At 42.8% G+C, this 18,680-nt stretch overlaps 4 protein-coding genes across 11 annotated transcripts in view; all 4 read left to right on the top strand.

Annotated features, from left to right (window-relative positions):
• LOC108132649 (receptor-type guanylate cyclase Gyc76C) overlaps positions 1 to 2,358 on the top strand; it is a 35,421-nt gene extending 33,063 nt beyond the window's left edge. For all 8 annotated transcript variants that reach the window (XM_070279556.1, XM_070279555.1, XM_070279554.1 and 5 more), the window contains one exon: positions 29 to 2,358. In XM_070279556.1, the coding sequence (XP_070135657.1) occupies positions 29 to 1,738 (1,710 nt within the window). In that variant the 3' untranslated portion in view covers positions 1,739 to 2,358. The remainder of the gene's footprint in view (positions 1 to 28) is intronic.
• A 549-nt stretch (positions 2,359 to 2,907) lies between these two features.
• On the top strand, positions 2,908 to 7,187 carry Trpml (Transient receptor potential cation channel, mucolipin). Its single transcript, XM_017252323.3, has 3 exons — positions 2,908 to 3,532; positions 4,761 to 5,611; positions 5,731 to 7,187. The coding sequence occupies exons 1-3, from the start codon at positions 3,155 to 3,157 to the stop codon at positions 6,467 to 6,469; spliced, it is 1,968 nt and encodes a 655-aa protein (XP_017107812.2). The 5' UTR covers positions 2,908 to 3,154; the 3' UTR covers positions 6,470 to 7,187.
• Positions 7,188 to 8,249: 1,062 nt separating this feature from the next.
• Positions 8,250 to 9,076, top strand: LOC108132575 (arylalkylamine N-acetyltransferase-like 2). The gene has a single exon (XM_017252011.3). The coding sequence runs from the start codon at positions 8,319 to 8,321 to the stop codon at positions 8,982 to 8,984; it is 666 nt and encodes a 221-aa protein (XP_017107500.2). The 5' UTR covers positions 8,250 to 8,318; the 3' UTR covers positions 8,985 to 9,076.
• A 1,793-nt stretch (positions 9,077 to 10,869) lies between these two features.
• serp (chitin deacetylase-like protein serp) lies at positions 10,870 to 17,881 on the top strand. Its single transcript, XM_017252224.3, has 4 exons — positions 10,870 to 11,245; positions 12,422 to 12,600; positions 12,716 to 12,965; positions 16,411 to 17,881. The coding sequence occupies exons 1-4, from the start codon at positions 11,191 to 11,193 to the stop codon at positions 17,556 to 17,558; spliced, it is 1,632 nt and encodes a 543-aa protein (XP_017107713.2). The 5' UTR covers positions 10,870 to 11,190; the 3' UTR covers positions 17,559 to 17,881.
• Positions 17,882 to 18,680: the final 799 nt, after the last annotated feature.

Genomic DNA, 18,680 nt, shown 5'->3' with positions numbered 1-18,680 from the left:
TAAAGCTAATAATGTACCCTTTTCAAAGGTCTCGGGTCTGCCCATCAAGAATGGGGATCGTCATGCCGGCGAGATCGCCTCGATGGCCCTGGAGCTGCTGCAGGCGGTGAAGCAGCACCGTATAGCCCACCGGCCCAAGGAGACGCTGAAGCTACGGATCGGAATGCACACGGGCCCTGTGGTGGCCGGAGTCGTGGGCCTGACGATGCCCAGGTACTGCCTCTTCGGAGACACCGTAAACACGGCGTCCCGCATGGAGAGCAATGGCGAGGCCCTGAAGATCCACATCTCCAACAAATGCAAGCTGGCGCTGGACAAGCTGGGCGGCGGCTACATCACGGAGAAACGTGGTCTGGTCAACATGAAGGGCAAGGGCGAGGTGATCACCTGGTGGCTGACCGGAGCCAATGAGAATGCGATACAGAAGAAGCCGGTGGACATGATGGACATGCCGCCGCCTCTGTTCAGTCGACCCCGGAAGAGTCCCAAGCTGAATCCCGATTCCCGGCAGCCGAGCATCCAGGCCATGCACTTTTGTGGCACCGGATCTCGCCGCCAGAGCAGTGTACCCCGCCCTGCGGACGTGGAGTCGACGTACAGTCTCCAGGGATCCGTGCGAGACTCCCCGCGCATGATCAACAAACGGGACAGAGACCGGGATCGGGAACGGGAACGACCATCCATCAATGGACACTTTGTGGGCGGAGCACTCCTCGAATCCGCGCAGGCCTCGCTCAGCACGCTGAATCATTCCGAAACAAACGAAACGAACTGTGATATGGACGGAGGAGTGGGATCAGGATCGGGTTCTGGATCTGGACTAGTTCGCCAGCCGAATGCATTGCACAAGCCGTTGGCAATGGTGCGTCCGCACCGAATCATCAGCGCCGCCCAGCTGCCACAGCTGGGGGATCAGGAGGACGACTCGGCGGCGGAGATGCTGCTGCGGGAGTCCCGCTCCCTGGATCCCATGCCTCTGCAACACCTGCGCAAGCGTCACGAGAGGGGCAAGCTGCCGCCCTCGAAGCTCTCCAAGAACAATTCGCGATCGTTGGACACCGGCGTGTCGCTGATCAGCGGCAATCCCAACGGGGATGTGGGCTCCAGTCAGCTGGAGCTGGACGACGATATGTCCGCCAATCCGGTGGACGCCACCGATGGCTATGACGATGAGCTGGGTCTCCTCATGCGCCGAGACAACGGCCAGCCGCCCACGCTTCGCTATTCGGGCAGTTTCCCCAACGCCCAGATTAGCATTATTCCAGCGGGAGCTGGTGGCGGCAGGAACTGTGGCAAGCACCTGAACAACAACTGCAACGGCGGCATGAACATCGAAGACGACCTGGAATCGCCCCTGCTGCAGCGACAGGCCTCCCTCTCTGTTCCGCCCGAGGAGATGATGGCGCACAATAAGCGCTGGCACTCCCTGGAGCACATGGACGGTCCCGGCGGCCATGGCGGTAACAGTGTGAGCTATGCGGCCGACATCGACAACCGGCAGCCCGGGAACCTGGACTTCCTGGGCGGCGGAACCTCCCACCAGCAGAGATCCCGGGCGGCGGCGGGCGGAGGCAGCAAGCTGACCAACTGGATGTCCAACTTTTTCAAGGGCAACGGCGTGCGCAGCGGCGAGGCTAGGCGAGTGGGTATCCTGCCCAGCGGAGTCCAGGGAGCTCGAACAGGATTCACGGACATGACGGCGGCATCAGCGGCCCGAGATCGCGAGAGTATAGTGTAGAGATTGTAGGGAAATCAAGGAGAAGGAGGATGATTAGCAGAGTAGAATCTAAGGATCAGGAGCAGGATGAGCTGGTGGAGCTTGTTGAGCTTGGTTGAGAGGTGGAAAAGTTACTCAGGAACCGTGTCGAGCAGGAAACGATCGTCTTTTGGCTTATTTCTTTGTTTTATGTATTGTAGTTTATATCGATCGAAACGATTTGTGTGTCTGTGCTGGAAGTCCTCCATTTATATACCTAACGAAGCCTGTTCAGAAAATGAATAATATATATATTTAATCCTTTTGGAGTCAAAGGACTTGTTCTCTAAATGTCTATCTGTACGAAATTCCAATTGCAATCCTGTGGTTCTAGGGCAGGATAATGATGAGCAGAATACATAGAATATATTTGATAACTCTACATACATACATATTAGAGAAGCCGAAAAAAACCGTCTAGTCACAAGGTCTTCAGACTAGTTATTGTTTTATATAAAATATATACACCACACACACACACACACATCTAAATGTACGTTTGTAAATGTAACACATACACATACACACAACCACACACATATTTATACGAGGATGTTAGAATCAAAAACAAATATTTTATGTAAATCTAATTAAAACAAAACCATTTTATGCTTTCTATACACGATGTGCTGCTGCAAACAAATTATGCTTAAAACGAAAACTAGTTAATTTATATATTTGTGAAAGAAAGAAAAAACAAAACAGAAAATGAGCGGAAAATTTTTATGTATCAATGTGTTTTTCTAGTATGTAATTAAGTGCGTGTGATTGTACGTAATGTTTAAGTCCCTACAACTAAAAACATACTTTTAATTAATTAATTATGAACGAGAATTGTGAGCAGAGAAGTGAAAAGCGAGAGAAGCGCCCGATGCGTGGTGTTTTAGCTGTATGTATGTATGTATATTTTTAAAAGAAACTTTGTTAAATTTGCCATATATAAATACAAACAAGAAACTATCCAAAATACCCTTGTCAATTGAGTTTTTAATTAACTAGAGTGATTGATTTCATTCTGAAAACTTTCCAGTTTTATGGTATTCATTAATCAAGCATTTCAAATTGGCGCGCTCTTGTGCAACTTATCTGTTATCGATTTCATGTGTTGCAAAACGCAGACGCCTTATCAGCTATCGATTTGTAATCAGCTGTTGTCAGCCCTGGTCGCAATAACAAAGCAATTTCTTCGCGTTTTTTGGTCACCAATTTAATTTTCATTTAGCTAGCTAGAGTCGCGACCGATAGTGCATTTTTATTTTGTTCCCTTCACCCGTTTGCTTGTTGCCCCTGTGTAGATTTTCTTTTGCATGTTTCGCGGGACAGGGCAAAAGATAGTTTGCACGGAGAACAACCAAGCAAGACTTCCCGACCTTCGCGACGAAAGGGGAGCTCATTGAAATGCAGAACTACGGCTCCGGAGCAGCAGCGGCGGCATCGCCACCACCAGCCGCGGCTCCGGCCGTCAAACGCCGTACGGACAGCTACGAAGCTGCCCAGCACCATCCACAGTCACCACCAGAGAGCGGAGAGGATGATTATGTGAACACCAGGATCTTGCGACGACAGGCTCAGCTGCAGTCGACTCCGGTGGTGCCAGTGGTGCCCCTGCAAACCGCCCAATCCGTCGAAGGTCATGTGGAGCATCCAGAGTTTCCCGGATCGTCTGCCACCTCGTACCAGGAGGAGCGAATGCGAAGGAAACTGCAGTTCTTCTTCATGAATCCCATCGAGAAATGGCAGGCGAAGCGAAAGTTTCCCTACAAGTTTGTCGTCCAGGTTAGTAAACCTATATATTAATGGATTTTTTATATTTTAGGCGGGATTTCTCAATTCATTGTTTACTTTTCCACTCAATTAAGTATCGGGTGTGGGAAAACCTACCCACTGCTTTATCGCAAACTTTCCTACAATGTACGCACATATGTTATTTAATTGGGAAGATGCGGATATTATTTAGCATCTGTCCGACGCGACAGTTAATTGGCTTCGCGTCGCGGGATTCTGTCACTGAGGAGAGTGGGGAATCAGGGGCGGACACTGCGGATGACACATCCCTTCGCTGGTTAAACACTTGTTTCCACATACGCTTTTATTCAACCTGTGCCAAGCTCAGAGATAAGAAAGTGCTTAGTTGCTTTAACATAATATTGTATTATTTGGAAGTGACTTAAGACTACTATTACTTTCAAAAGACCTTTAAATGCTTTGCAATTGTATTGTATCTTAACAAATGGCTCTATTGTTACATTTTTTTGAAGGTACTCCTCGAGTACATTGTCACCTTTGTCGAATGAAATGGTGTTCTACCTGGTACCATTTCAATTGTTTGCTTAGTTGTTTAGCGTGTAAAGAAAAGCAAGACCGTTCCACTTGAAAAATAGTCAAAACTTTTGATTATTTTGCTTGCAATGGTTAAGCCTCCGATTCTTATCTAGACCTGGAAACATGCTTATCTATAAGGTCTACCTAAACTTAGCCATACTACGTAATTTACTGGAGGAAATTTCATTATTTTATGGCCAGACTCGGCGTGTACGCGCCCTCGTACATTTTTAAAAGTTATTCAACTATGCGATAAATGCAGAGGGGGTTTTTTGAATGATTAATTAAGAATAGTGGGGCTGTTAAGTAAATAAAATTGAACAAAACGTTCTACTAGGCATTACAGAAAGAAAGTTGTGGAAAGGAAATGATAGGCAATAAATAAAATCTGACGCACGATGCCCTGGTAATATATTTATTTATAGATAACATTTTTGGATCAGTGTGCCTCCTACCTGGGAGGTGATTCAGAGAAACTGGGAAGAGATAAGAAGTATCACCATTGCTAGCTATTAACAATGTCTAAGGGGAATAATAGGATTCTTATCTCTACTATCTATTTGAATAAATATTGCTGGTGGTCCAATTTGGGGGAGTGTTGCAATTTTAAAGTCACATGTTCAAAATTAGGAAATATGTATAATAATATATAATAACTTTTACCCTTTTATTTAACTTACAGATTGTGAAAATCTTTCTGGTGACGATGCAACTGTGCCTTTTTGCCCACTCGCGGTATAACCATATTAACTACACGGGTGATAACCGCTTTGCCTTCTCGCACTTGTTCCTCCGCAACTGGGACTCCTCGAGGGAGGTGGAGAGCTATCCGCCGGCAGTCGGTCCCTTTGCCCTCTATCTCAAATCGGAATTCTTCGACACCGTTCAGTACGCTGTAAACGGTTATGCGAACGTAAGCCGATCGATCGGCCCTTATGACTACCCCACCCCGAATAATACTATGCCGCCGCTGAAGCTCTGCCTGCAGAACTACCGCGAGGGCACCATATTCGGATTCAATGAGTCCTACATCTTCGATCCCCACATCGATGAGGTGTGCGAGGCTCTGCCCCCGAATGTGACCACCATCGGGGTGGAAAATTATCTCCGACAGCGCGGTGTGGAGGTTAACTTTGCATCGCTCGTCTCTGCGCAGCTAACATTTAAAATCAAGACCGTGAACTTCAAGGCCAATGGTGGGCCTCTATCCGCTCCAGATTGTTTCAGATTTGACATCTCCATTCTGTTCAACAATCGGGATCATGACGGACAAATGCTATTATCCCTGGACGCTGAAGCCACGCGATTGAAGTGTCACGGAGCCACGGACTTCATTTCGGAGGCTAATTTCGATGCCATGCTGCGAAGTGTACTCAACATCTTTGTCCTGTTAACCTGCGCCCTGTCCTTTGCACTCTGCACCCGTGCCCTGTGGAGAGCTTACTTGCTGAGATGCACGACAGTGAACTTTTTCCGGAATCACTTTGGCAAGGAGCTCAGTTTTGACGGGCGATTGGAGTTTGTTAATTTTTGGTGAGTTTTGAACCCGTTGGTGCTTAGTTAGTAGTACAAATTACTAACTACCAAAGTTCAAAGCCAGTTTAGATTGTGGAATGTTGTTGAAAAAGTTTACTAAGTATTGATACTTTCAGGTACATCATGATCATTTTTAATGACATACTGCTGATTATTGGATCCGCCCTCAAGGAGCAAATCGAGGGCAGGTACATGGTGGTAGACCAATGGGACACATGCTCTCTTTTCCTTGGCATCGGTAATCTTCTGGTGTGGTTTGGAGTTCTTCGATATCTGGGATTCTTCAAAACCTACAACGTGGTTATACTGACCCTGAAGAAGGCGGCACCAAAGATTCTACGATTCCTCATAGCTGCCCTGCTGATCTACGCAGGATTCGTTTTCTGCGGCTGGCTGATCCTTGGACCCTACCACATGAAGTTCCGCTCCCTGGCCACCACATCGGAGTGTCTGTTTGCCCTGATCAACGGTGACGATATGTTCGCCACCTTCGCCACTTTGTCGAGCAAGGCTACGTGGCTGTGGTGGTTCTGCCAGATCTACTTGTACTCGTTCATATCGCTGTACATCTATGTGGTTCTGTCGCTCTTCATTGCTGTAATCATGGATGCCTACGATACGATCAAAGCATACTACAAGGACGGCTTCCCAACCACTGATCTCAAGGCATTTGTGGGCACACGCACCGCAGAGGACATTAGCTCCGGCGTGTTTATGAACGACCTGGACGACTTTGATCAGACAAACTTCGTGGACGTGGTGAAGAGTCTCTGTTGCTGTGGACGCTGCCGGCGTGACCAGGAGCCTCCACAGGCCACCAGCGGCTATACCAGCCTGTCAAGTATTATGAAGTAACTGGGTGCGCCATTTAGATAGTCACAGGTCTTCTATTTGTTTTGTTTTGTCAGCTTTACGTGTGTAGTCGAACTTATTGTTAGCTTTTTGTATTAATTTTTGTTTTGTTTGCCAAAGCACTTGAACCGAGATAAGCGTAATCGAAATGTATGTACGTATCTACGATAATTTCTAAGCGCAGCCCCTCCGGTCACACATATTGCGAAGGTACTGATTTATTAACTAGTGCTTTCGCAGTTTTGTGGGTCATTTACAATATAATTTTCTTTTAATTAAGTAACCAAAGTTAAATAGTTTTCCCCAAACGTAATGAAAACCCTTGAAATTCCATGAAACTAAAAATAATTGCATACTAGGCAAACAATGCTGTGCTTTTACCACAAAACCACAACTTGCATTTGCGACTAATGATATTCAGTGTGTGATATAATTTGAAAACGGAATCAGAGAACAATACAGATTTACAAGTGATGGGAGCCATTTTCTGCCAATGGCAGCCACATGGATTTGATCAAGATCTTCCATGAGAACAAATGCATCCGAAACGAGTTTACGTACAAATATCAGAATACGAGTCACACAGAGAAATTTGTATAACAAAATACAAAAAGCCTTAGTTAAGTATAAATTAGGTAACTTTATTTTATGTTTACAATGGAAAAATTGTATAAATAACCAAAAAATTGAAAACCCAATAAAATGTTTGTAGAAAGTGAAATTCAAACGTAAAACTTTTTAATCGTATTCTTTATTGAATTTATTAAATAAAAAAGTATAAATACTATTATAATAATTTAGTATAGATATATGTATAGGATTTTATTATATTTAAATTTTATTTTGATGCAGATAGATAGACGATCGATATACAAATCATTTAAGGTCTGAAATAATTGCATAATTCCTCTGAATAATCGGATTTCTTTTGGCAGGGATATAGCATTCCAGGGCCAATACTTCACTACCACGCATTTTTCACAATTCTTGAATGGAAATCCTCTAGAAAATTTGACGAATAATCAAAAAGAAAGTTGTTGGTAGATTTTGATGTAGATATAGGATCAATATAGGATCATAGGATCACAATGATATAAGATCAATGTAAAAATATTTTAAGGTATTCCTTTTAAGGACCAGATGAGTTTTGGCAGAGATAAAGCATTATTAGGTTCCCATTTTTTAAAAGAACTCCCCAGAAAATTTGCCAAAATCATAAAAAAAATTGGTTGGTAGATTTTGGTAAAAATTAATGAAGAATCCAGCAAATCGTTTAATATAATTTTCTTAAGAATTAGAAGAATTTCGGCAAAGATATATGAACCCCTACCAGAGACTAACATTGCAATCCCATTTAATCCCATATATTCACAATTTTTGAAGGAAACATATTTTTATGAAAGTATCTTCTGAAAGGGTATTCAAAATGCCAGCAAATGTTTGCAATTGGGAATGTGTTTGCCATATAAATTTGTTGCTATTGTTACTAATTCGTAGATAACACCTCCAGTGGTTATCTTGCAAAAACAGTGTAGCTTTTATTGGTTTGTTGTTATGTGTGCTACCCATACATAGGCGTTAGTTAGGAAAGCTTATTCTTTTGTTTCATTCAATAAACAAATTTATTTAAAATTATATTAAGTTATTTTCCTCCTAATATGTATGTTTCTGGGGCCAAGAAAAGTACAATTATTATGTTTATTTGTCATTATCTTTTCTCATTATCAAGCCTCCATGATAAGGATTTATTGTAGCTGTACAACATGATTGGGGTTCATTTTTAGTTTAAACCTAAGAAAGAGCAGACGTATTTTGGTGTGAGTCTTAAAACGTTCAAAGTTCAAAGTTCAGGATGACCACAAACACCAAGGATGGCATAACCATACGCCCCATGACAGAGGATGACCTGGACACGGTGTCTGATTATGTGATTAATAACTTTATGGTGGATGAACCTATTAGTGGCACTGTTGACTGGACCAAATACCCAAAGGTGAAAGAAGTGATGAAAGAAAAGCATAGAGCTATGATATTGCAGGGACTGTGTCTGACAGCTATCGATGATAGTAAGAACGGAGAAATTGTGGGCTTCTGCTTGGCGGCTGCCCAGAACAAAGAAGATTTGGATTCGAATATTGTCATGATTGAAAGAGCCCCTCCAGAAGTGGCTGCCGTTTTGAAATTGGGTGATTACATGCAAAGGAAAGCTAACATATTGGAACTATACGGTGTTGATAAGGTTCTATACTCTCATATCACTTTCGTGAAATCTGAAATGAGGGGGAAACAGATAGGAACCCGCTTGGCCCAAACTTTGATAGAACTTGGCCGTTCCCAGGGCTTTAAGGTGATGACCGCCATGTGTTCGAGCTTCTTCTCTGGAAACCAGAAGGAGGCCCTTGGAATGAAGATAGTTTTCCAACAACCCTATGCGGCATACAAGGATGACGAGGGAAAAGTGATCTTTTCTCCACCTGCCCCACACACAAGGGCTCGAATGTTGGCCATGGAACTGTGATTTTAGAAAAGTGCTTGTTTCTATCAGGAAAGTTTCATTTGTTTTATAAAAATAAACTCTTTGTGGAGCTCATTAAAACTGGAAGATATATGTATTTTTAATACTCAAGCAAGAAATTGTAAACAAGAATGCAATAAATTGTTTGAATAAATTTTTGTTGCATACTTTTTTGGATTTTTATTAAAGCCATGAAGAAAGTAGTACCACTAAGACCTAGTACCATTTCTCATAATTACAGAAATTATGTATCTATTAGGCTTCAATTAATAATCACATTTTAGGCGTTTTTATAAGTAATTTTTAAAAGTGTTAAGTATAAAAGGAAAAACCCCATTAAATTCCAATTGTAATTCCAGATACAGAAGGTCATAAATACTGATTTAAAAAACAAAGTAGTTTATCAACTTGCTGGTGGGTTATTTTTGAGGTTTTTAGTTGGAAACTCATTGAAGATTTATCAAGAATTCGCCAAAAACGAGATGATCACAATATGAAAAGAAAAACTGGTTCTTCCATTGACGTAAATTTCATCGGCTTAGGAGGTGCGATGCGTATGCGTTGAAGCGGAAACTGTTCGAGCCAAAAAAATGTATTTTACTTAATCTTAATTGGAAATTCAAGCCCCCCAGAGCCCCGAGAGCCCCGATGAGCTAGCCTTACTCCTCTATGCAAATGTCAAGAGTGGCAAAAATAGACAATGACAATTCAAAAAGGTCTCTCGTCGAACGGCAAAACACTTTGGCACACTTTAAAGTCGGAGCCACCAGCCAGTTTAAAAAAAAGTAAAGGAGAAACCAAAAAAATCGTTCAAGTTGGCGGCAGTTCGTCACGCCTTAAGACGCCTCTCTGTCAGTTCAGTTAGCAGTCATCGGGCCACGATGTATCACACTGTGGGCCATAAATGGCTTTAATTTGACTTTAAAACGATCAAGGTCGTGGCGAGATGAAAAAAATTAAAGATTTTAAATTGGAACGATCAGACGTCGGAGAGGCGCTACTTAGCCATAAAAATGAAATAAAGTTTGAAAGATTTATCTTTCTTTTTTAAGGTTTTTGGGCTTGTTTCAGTAAAAGATAGTCTAAGACTGCGAAACATGAATTATACCTTAACTTTAGCTCAACTGAAAATTTTAGACTTTAAATAGTTAAGTAGTTAAAAATAAACATTTATCTAGCTACTAATGTATAGTTTTATTTAAAATTACAAAGGTAGTATTATCATACTAACTATTGCCAAAGCGTACCTGCACATCAATCATACGCACCGTTGCCTTTTACCGCCAAACTCTGAAGATTCTCAAATAAAGAGGAGGCTACAAACATGAGCAAAATGCGCAAATGTGCGGGTATTAAAATTAATCTTTTTTTTATGCCTTGGTGACTTAGTGTGGGCACTCCCAGACAAAGTGTTAGACTGACACACATCCGAGAGCAGAGGGCTGGGCTGGGCCTGGGATGTGGGTGCCGTCTAGAGACGGAGCAGACCTTCTGGAATCTGCCAGCAGAGCCAAGATGGTTGCACCGCTAGCTATGGCCAAGAATGCCATTTGCATAATGGCCAAGTCAGCAGCCAACTGCGCTCCCTCCAATTTCCCACTTGCAATCCACACAGACTGCCTTTTTGGTTTGTTTGGGGCGTCTGTCTACTCACCTCGGAGTGTGAGTCCGTTTTGCATATAAAAGAGTGCTCGCATACGTGCCGCACTTCTCTCTTCTTTTTGGCCACGAACCGAACGTCACGATTCGAGCCAAAACCCCAAAAGCCAAAGACCAGAGACTTGTGCAACACACACACACTCACACAGAAGTGAGACGATCAAAAGCCGGGCTTGGCAGTAAAGCTTTCGTGTGGATCGCATCTGGGATTACCCCTATTTGAGCCATCCGACATCCGACATCGGCGCTGAAGGAAAGCTCGGCCCAAACCCACCACAGAGGAACGCCGTGTAATAAAAGAAGCAAATCGGACTTCGTCTGGGGCTTTGGTGTCAGAGAGGGGTTCGAGAAATTGTGCGCGGCATCGTAGCAAACAGTGTAAATGGAGCTTTGATAGCGATCGGAAGGACAAAACTTGCTCTCCGTCGTCCAACTCCAAACAAGTGTTTTTAATTAAGTGTTTGATTTTGACTCTTTATCGAAAAAAAAGGAATCACATCGAATATTTAGATTCGAAAATAAAATAGAGAAACTGTGAAGATATCTTGAGATGGCAAAACTGTTTGTGGTTTTTGCCTTTTTGGCTTTGGCGGCCATTAACGAAGGTAAGGTCTCTTCTCTACCACTATCCATTGAAACACACACATATTTTATACCCCTCCTAGTCATAAGTTTTAATTATTGAACTGCAATTTGCATTCCGCTGGCGGAAGTTGTCAAGACATCAATTAAAACTGCTCGACTGACTCGGCCTTCAGACAAAATAAAAAAAAAAGATTCAAAAAACCATACAAGGTAACTCTGAAGAAAATAAGATAAAAAAGACAAAGAGGAAAATCGAGAAAAAAAAAATGAAATTGAAAAGCTACGATGGCAGATGTGAATGCGTTAACCTTGATTATGCAAAAAAAAAAAAGGACGATCCGGAGCGCAATCACAATCGCCCGGACAGCTGCAACTAGTTTAGTGAAACAACTTTCATTTTTTAGTAGTTGGCTTTAAGGGAGAACGCGTAGCACCTTGAGCGCCCAGTAGGTTGACATTTGAGCGCACCGTGAATGCAGTTCTCTGGCCAGACACAGATACCACTTGACTTTGACAGGCCATCGATCATGATTAAGCCAAAACATAAATACTGGCTTGTTGTGTTGTGGTCTTGGCTGTCAATTAACAGTTATGCAAATGCGGCAACTCCCTCGGCATCCAAACCGAAATGGAAATCGAAATTGAAATCGAATTCAGACAGACAGCTACGTGGACATCGATGTTAGATTATCTTATTTCTTGTTACCAACTGCCTTGTTACCAACGGCCTGGCGAGATGCAAAATGTCAAAGTTATAGCGCAGCCGCAACGAGTTTTTTTTTTATTTTGGCAACCGACATTATAACATATGTATATGAATTTTTGTGTATTTCTGCGGTACTCGGTCGGTTCTCTCTGGTGACATCGTATTTCATAATGCCAAACGTGTTTTTTTCGGCCAACACTCCAGCAACCAGCCCGACCGCATGCCAGCGCCATCGATTTCTATATAGGTGTAGTCTCTCGATATACAAATATACTATATCTACCGCCATGCCAGAAATATATATACCGATATAGTCGCAGAGCTATCTGTGTTTTTGTAACAGGAAGTACCAGCCATGGCGACATGGACCCAACCCACATTCGCCATAGAAATTCTTCCGGTTTAGCAACTTTGCACCAACCGCCAAACCAACTTGCAACAATTTCGCTAAAGCAATTTTCCCCATTCCTTTCCGTTTTTTTACTTGCAGCCACTGCCAGCGACAGCGATCCGCTGCTGAGATTCAGAAGACAGGCCACCACCGAGGAGGCCAAGAAGGAGGAGTCCTTCGAGAAGGAGCTCTGCAAGGACAAGGACGCCGGCGAGTGGTTCCGCCTGGTGGCCGGCGAGGGCGACAACTGCCGTGATGTGATCCAGTGTACCTCATCGGTGGGTTAAGCTTTAATTTTAAAACAAATTTTTGATTTATTTTTATAGAAAAGGGTACTAATTTTATTATTCTTTCACCTTAAATGTAATACTTTATTTTTTTTTAATATTATAGGGCCTGCAAGCCATTCGTTGTCCTGCCGGTCTGTACTTCGACATTGAGAAGCAGACTTGTGATTGGAAAGAGTCGGTGAAGAACTGCAAGTCCAAGAACAAGGAGCGTCGTGTGAAGCCTCTGCTCCACACGGACGAGCCTCTCTGCCAGGATGGATTCCTTGCCTGCGGTGATGGTAACTGCATTGAGCGAGGACTCTTCTGCAACGGCGACAAGGATTGTTCCGATGGTTCCGATGAAAACACCTGTGGTAAGTGGAGAAATTAATTTATTCAATTTTACATATACTGAGATTAAAGAAGTGTGGCTGTGAAGTTTTATAATTATCACTCTTAATTTATTGATATTAATTACGTAAAAGCGATCATGATCATGGGAGTGATGAATGCTATAAAGATTTTGCCAATTCATACCGCAACCCATATTCAAATCAATTTTTTTCAATAAAGTGTTTAAAGGCAATGATTTCTGCCATCCCAAGGATCAATCCATTTGGCATTACCACAAATAATTGATCAGAAATAGTGGGATTATGCGGCGAACCAAACATCAAACACCAAACACCAGGCACCAGACAAAAATAAACACATTGATCACTCTTTGAGGGTGTTGTGGAGCACTTTTTCTATTAAATTTGACATTTGACAACAATGATTCACAGTGATTCAGCACGAATTGGATTTTCGAGACTCTATAAACAAAGAGCCGCCAAATGTTGCATATAGGATTGGCTTTCCCAAAGCCTCGGGTCCAAGTGTTATTACTCCATCAGCTGAAACCTTAAGACTTTGAGTATCTTACAGTATGGTCTACAGTTAAAAAAATTACGCATTTATAATATATTTTATTCATTAAATAATTAGCAAGTTTATGATGGAAAGTGTATAAAATTTAAAACTCTCCTTATACACTTTTGTAGACTTAATTTTTAACCTTTAACTAAGCTTCATTTTATGGGTATCTTTTTTTTTGAGGGTATGCCCCAAAACCTCTGGCACTGTTTATCTTTTTGGCCAGGCGCCAAGTCAAATTTCTTTCAGTTATTCCAATCGCAGAGTCAGTCGCACCTTAAAACCGGTTGACGGCATTTAAAACATTACCTCAGTAATACTCCAAACTCCTCGAGTCTCGAAATGACTCTGACAACTCTCTGGCATACAAGTGTCTGTTTTGGTATAGAAGAGGGGGGGCTTGGGGATTCCAATTCCAATGACGCCTACGTGCAACGGTTTTGGAATCTAAAATCTTGTTGCACAGATCTCACAGGCCGACCGGTTTCGTAAAGCCCTTTCGTAGCACCCGCCGACTCAGATCGGAGGTCTCGAGTGGAAATCGTCTTTCGGGTGGAAATGTCAAGTGTGAAATGGAAACAAAATGTCAGACACAAAGACTTGTAGCCATAGCCCATACATAGCAACAAAATGCAGAAATAAAGCATGTATGAAAAAATAAAAATATTAAATCATTAATTAACAACATCGCAACAGCTAATAGGTAACCTTGGACTTAATAGAAATCAAATCGAAGCAAAACAAAACTCCCATGGAGAGGCAGAGCCCGTTCGATTCATGTGTAAATTAGCCTTACATAAGCGGCTTAAAAGACCGATTTGTTGTTATTGTATACATATATGGCTTTGTGTATTTTTAGCAATTGCAGAAAGCCGCAAAAAAAAAGAGTCAAAAGCAAAGGCACAATAAACACCATTATAAACAAGCTTCAAAATAATAACAACAAAAGATCCGAACAGCAGCCGGCTTATAAAGCGCAACTAATTTATAATAATACTAATAGCACAATGCACAAATATAGTAATAATTTACTGGATATTGCCCAAGAGGATAGTTGCCTTAACGAGCTGATTAAATGCCAAATAAATCAAGCCATCAAGACCTTTTCTGAGGCCTCGCTTCTGTTAGATTTGCGATTAGAGTTGCGATTGCCAATAGCACTCTTTAAATGCGAAGAATTTGCACTTCTGTGCAGCCAGTGGCGTCGCCGACTTTTCGAAATGCTCAGCCAAGCATTAATTTGTATATATAATTTATAAACAATTGAATAACAGCAACGGCCCAAGTTTAGTTCACTTCACCGCCTCAGGGCATAATAAGGAAGCTCACGTCTCCGGGAGCCCCAGAAACACTAAATAAATTGCAGGCAATTTAAAAGCACGATTAAATGGTCATACATCATAGTTTTTAACGCTAACGACAATGTAATGAGACTAAAGTGCTTAAAAAATAATAAATGGGTGAAAATAAAGGGGAATTATATGAGCAGGAGCTGTAAAAAATAGAGTCTTGTTTGCGAAATATAGGGAGCTATTTTTGAAGCTTTCTTGACTTGTTCAGGCAGTTGCCCAATAAATCTTATCAAGTGGTTAGCACTTATTGTTATTTTTAAATTGTTTGTTTTTGTTTTGATCAATTTCGCTTTTAAAGAACTGCCTAATTCGTTCTTAGAAAAACACATAAACATCTCTCAACGAAAACAAAATTCCCCGCCATTATTTAGTCATCACCTCCAGTCCACATCCTCTTAACTAATAATACTGCCACTCCATAAGCTTACATATCTCTTGGTATCTCAACCATTCCCCCAAAACGCCAATAATATCTGCAAAGATACAAAAAACTGGAGAAAATGAATAAAAGAAATAAAGGCAGAGCCCTCGAAAGTAAGGAAAAAAGAGTCAATAATGGCAGGGAATCCGGTGCCGGTGAGGAGTGAATACCGATTGCTGAACCGGTCCGGTATGACATAACACTTGGCTTTAGCGAAAGATTATTGGCAAATAATGGTGTGATGAGGGCGGGGGAGGGTAGAGGGTAGAGGAGGGAGAAAGGGTCCAGTGACAGGCGGAGACAACGCACAAAAAGGTCAATACAAAAGCCGGCTCTACACGACCTACAAAGAAAGAGTCGAAAAAATAAGTGTTTTGGCCTTTGCATGCCGCACGATGCCTGCCATTTCACTTTTGGCCAAAAAGCTCAAAAACCAAATGCCAAATGAGACACTGGCCGGCAATAATTACGGCGAATTTCTTTGAAAACTTTCGCAAGTAATTCAATTTGGCCGACAAGTGCAAGGCTTACCAATTGAGGCAAGGCCTGGCATCATTTGCATACGACTTGGCCGATAAACAAATGGCCAACACGTGGTATGGTGTGGCTAGCTAATAAGTGAACGCTCCCTGCATTTCAAAGCAGGCTTGTTTGTTTAACCATACTTGAAAATTGCTCAAAATCCAAAGCCAACACAATCATCAATTCATACGAATCAAAATAATAATAACGAATGAAAAATCGGTTCATAAAAACAAAACACAAAAAACACTGACTTGGAAACTGTGTAGACATTTTCCATTCACTTTGCGTTTCGGTTTTCCCACCTCTCTTGATTGCTTTTCCAGGCCGTATCGGTTCATTGAACCAACTTCCAAATAACCCCTTCCAATTCCCCTTCTTTTGGCCACAACAGAGTCCCCTCCCCCCAGTACAGTTGGCTAATTGTTTAAATATTTGGTTTTTTATGACAAGTTGAGTGAACTTTAAGCCGGCTTAGTCGTATGCCAACAGAATAGTAATTTATTAAAAATAAATAAACCTTCCAATTAATCTGGAAATTGCTTCAATGGCATATTATCCCTAAATACTTATTCCTAATCTTGAATCTTTTGTTTTCCTCCTCCTCAGATATCGACAACGATCCCAACCGCGCTCCACCCTGCGATCCCACCGTGTGCGTCCTGCCCGACTGCTTCTGCTCGGAGGATGGAACTGCCATTCCCGGGGATCTGCCCGCCAAGGATGTGCCCATGATGATCACCATCACCTTCGACGATGCCATCAACAACAACAACATCGAGCTGTACAAGGAGATGTTCAAGAACCGCAAGAACCCCAACGGCTGCGACATCAAGGCCACGTACTTCATCTCCCACAAGTACACCAACTACTCTGCCGTCCAAGAAACAGCCCGCAAGGGACACGAGATCGCCGTGCACTCCATCACCCACAACGATGACGAGCGCTTCTGGTCGAACGCCACCGTCGATGACTGGGCCAAGGAGATGGCCGGCATGAGGATCATTACTGAGAAGTACGCCAACATTACGGACAACTCCGTGGTGGGAGTGCGTGCCCCATACCTGCGTGTCGGTGGCAACAACCAGTTCACCATGATGGAGGAGCAGGCCTTCCTGTACGACTCCACCATCACGGCGCCCCTGTCCAACCCCCCACTATGGCCCTACACCATGTACTTCCGCATGCCCCACCGCTGCCACGGCAACCTGCAGAGCTGCCCCACCCGCTCCCACGCCGTCTGGGAGATGGTCATGAACGAGCTGGATCGTCGTGAGGATCCCGCCAACGACGAGTACCTGCCCGGCTGCGCCATGGTGGACTCCTGCTCGAACATCCTGACCGGCGATCAGTTCTACAACTTCCTGAACCACAACTTCGATCGGCACTACGATCAGAACCGCGCTCCCCTGGGTCTGTACTTCCATGCCGCCTGGCTGAAGAACAACCCCGAGTTCCTCGACGCCTTCCTGTACTGGATCGATGAGATCCTGGCCAACCACAACGACGTGTACTTCGTGACCATGACCCAGGTGATCCAGTGGATGCAGAACCCACGCACCATCAGCGAGGTCAAGAACTTCGAGCCCTGGAGGGAGAAGTGCGTGGTCGAGGGCAAGCCCGCCTGCTGGGTGCCCAACACCTGCAAGCTCACCTCCAAGGAGGTTCCCGGGGAGACCATCAACCTGCAGACCTGCGTCCGATGCCCCAACAACTACCCATGGGTCAACGATCCCACTGGCGATGGTTTCTTCTAAGTCAGCGGTTAATCCTTATGGACTTCCCTACTTCTCCTTCCAAAAGTAATCCTCTCTTCCACACCCTCACACCAAAACCCCCAAAAACAAAAGAAAAACCCTCAACACAACACAATTACTTGATCGATCGATTACCATCGACTATTTGAATTTCCTGCAAGACTTTTTTATATATTTTTTATATGGACTGACTCCCAGAAGCGGGCAAGTCTTTGCTGTGTTACGGTTATGTTATCACGATTTCAACAAGGAAACTATCAACAAAAAAAGAAAATCTTTAAGAAACTGCAAGACCCAACATCCAAACTTGTGTTTACACTCTTTTTTGTAGTTTTACGTTAATTTGTATGTGTATATTTAAATGATAAAAACAAAGAAAAACAAAAATAAAACGAAAAAACCACAAAAATTTGAAAACAAAAAAAAAATTACAAAAAAAACTTTAATGGTTTTCTTAATTTGAAATCTTTTGTTCCAGCCAAATGCACCAGAAAGCCTAGAAAATAATCTCCAGCTAGCAACAGAAACAAAAATATGATTTCCATCGAAATAAAGCCAGAAAAAAATGGATATACTAGAGACCAATTTGTATGCTATCTACCCACTGACTTACTAACCAGTTTTCGGCATTATCCGACAGGAAAAAAAATCCAAGACACCGAAATTTGAATAACAATAACGCGTTTTTGGTGTTCAGTTTCGATTTCAGTTGAAGTCCGACCGTCCCCCGTCCACCGTCCGACACACGAATATGTGCATTTCATATGTAAATTTTTGGACTATGCCGAGACAGGTTTACGAGCTTTGGGCATTTTGGGCACCTAACACCGATAGCTCCAAAGTGTCGATCGATCCGGTCTAGAATTAGATATATTAGTCTATATTATACAGACATAAAGTATAAAAAGCATCGAGCTTTGCTAATTCGTATGCGCACAAATCAATGCAGAGGGGCGATTTCGTTATGGAGATGGTAAAACTGGTTCTTTTGGGCTTGGTTTTCTACTTAAAGCCGAATTGGATTCGATTTTCGATTTTCGGTTTCAAAGCCTCAGCGTTTCTGTGGACCGGACCCGGGGGCGCTCTTTGCGCAATAATCCCAAACAAATCGAAAAGCTGCTA

Source organism: Drosophila bipectinata, chromosome 3L (genome assembly GCF_030179905.1).
Source record: "Drosophila bipectinata strain 14024-0381.07 chromosome 3L, DbipHiC1v2, whole genome shotgun sequence".
In the NCBI taxonomy this organism is placed as follows: Eukaryota; Metazoa; Arthropoda; class Insecta; order Diptera; family Drosophilidae; genus Drosophila; species Drosophila bipectinata.
This window is presented reverse-complemented; position numbering and strand designations above follow the sequence as displayed.

Coding starts and splice junctions, on each gene's coding strand:
- Trpml (XM_017252323.3), top strand. CDS start 3,155: ATGCAGAACTACGGCTCCGGAGCAGCAGCGGCGGCATCGCCACCACCA. Junction 3,533..4,760: donor CCTACAAGTTTGTCGTCCAG/GTTAGTAAACCT, acceptor TTTAACTTACAG/ATTGTGAAAATCTTTCTGGT. Junction 5,612..5,730: donor TTGGAGTTTGTTAATTTTTG/GTGAGTTTTGAA, acceptor TGATACTTTCAG/GTACATCATGATCATTTTTA.
- LOC108132575 (XM_017252011.3), top strand. CDS start 8,319: ATGACCACAAACACCAAGGATGGCATAACCATACGCCCCATGACAGAG.
- serp (XM_017252224.3), top strand. CDS start 11,191: ATGGCAAAACTGTTTGTGGTTTTTGCCTTTTTGGCTTTGGCGGCCATT. Junction 12,601..12,715: donor TGATCCAGTGTACCTCATCG/GTGGGTTAAGCT, acceptor TTAATATTATAG/GGCCTGCAAGCCATTCGTTG. Junction 12,966..16,410: donor TTCCGATGAAAACACCTGTG/GTAAGTGGAGAA, acceptor CCTCCTCCTCAG/ATATCGACAACGATCCCAAC.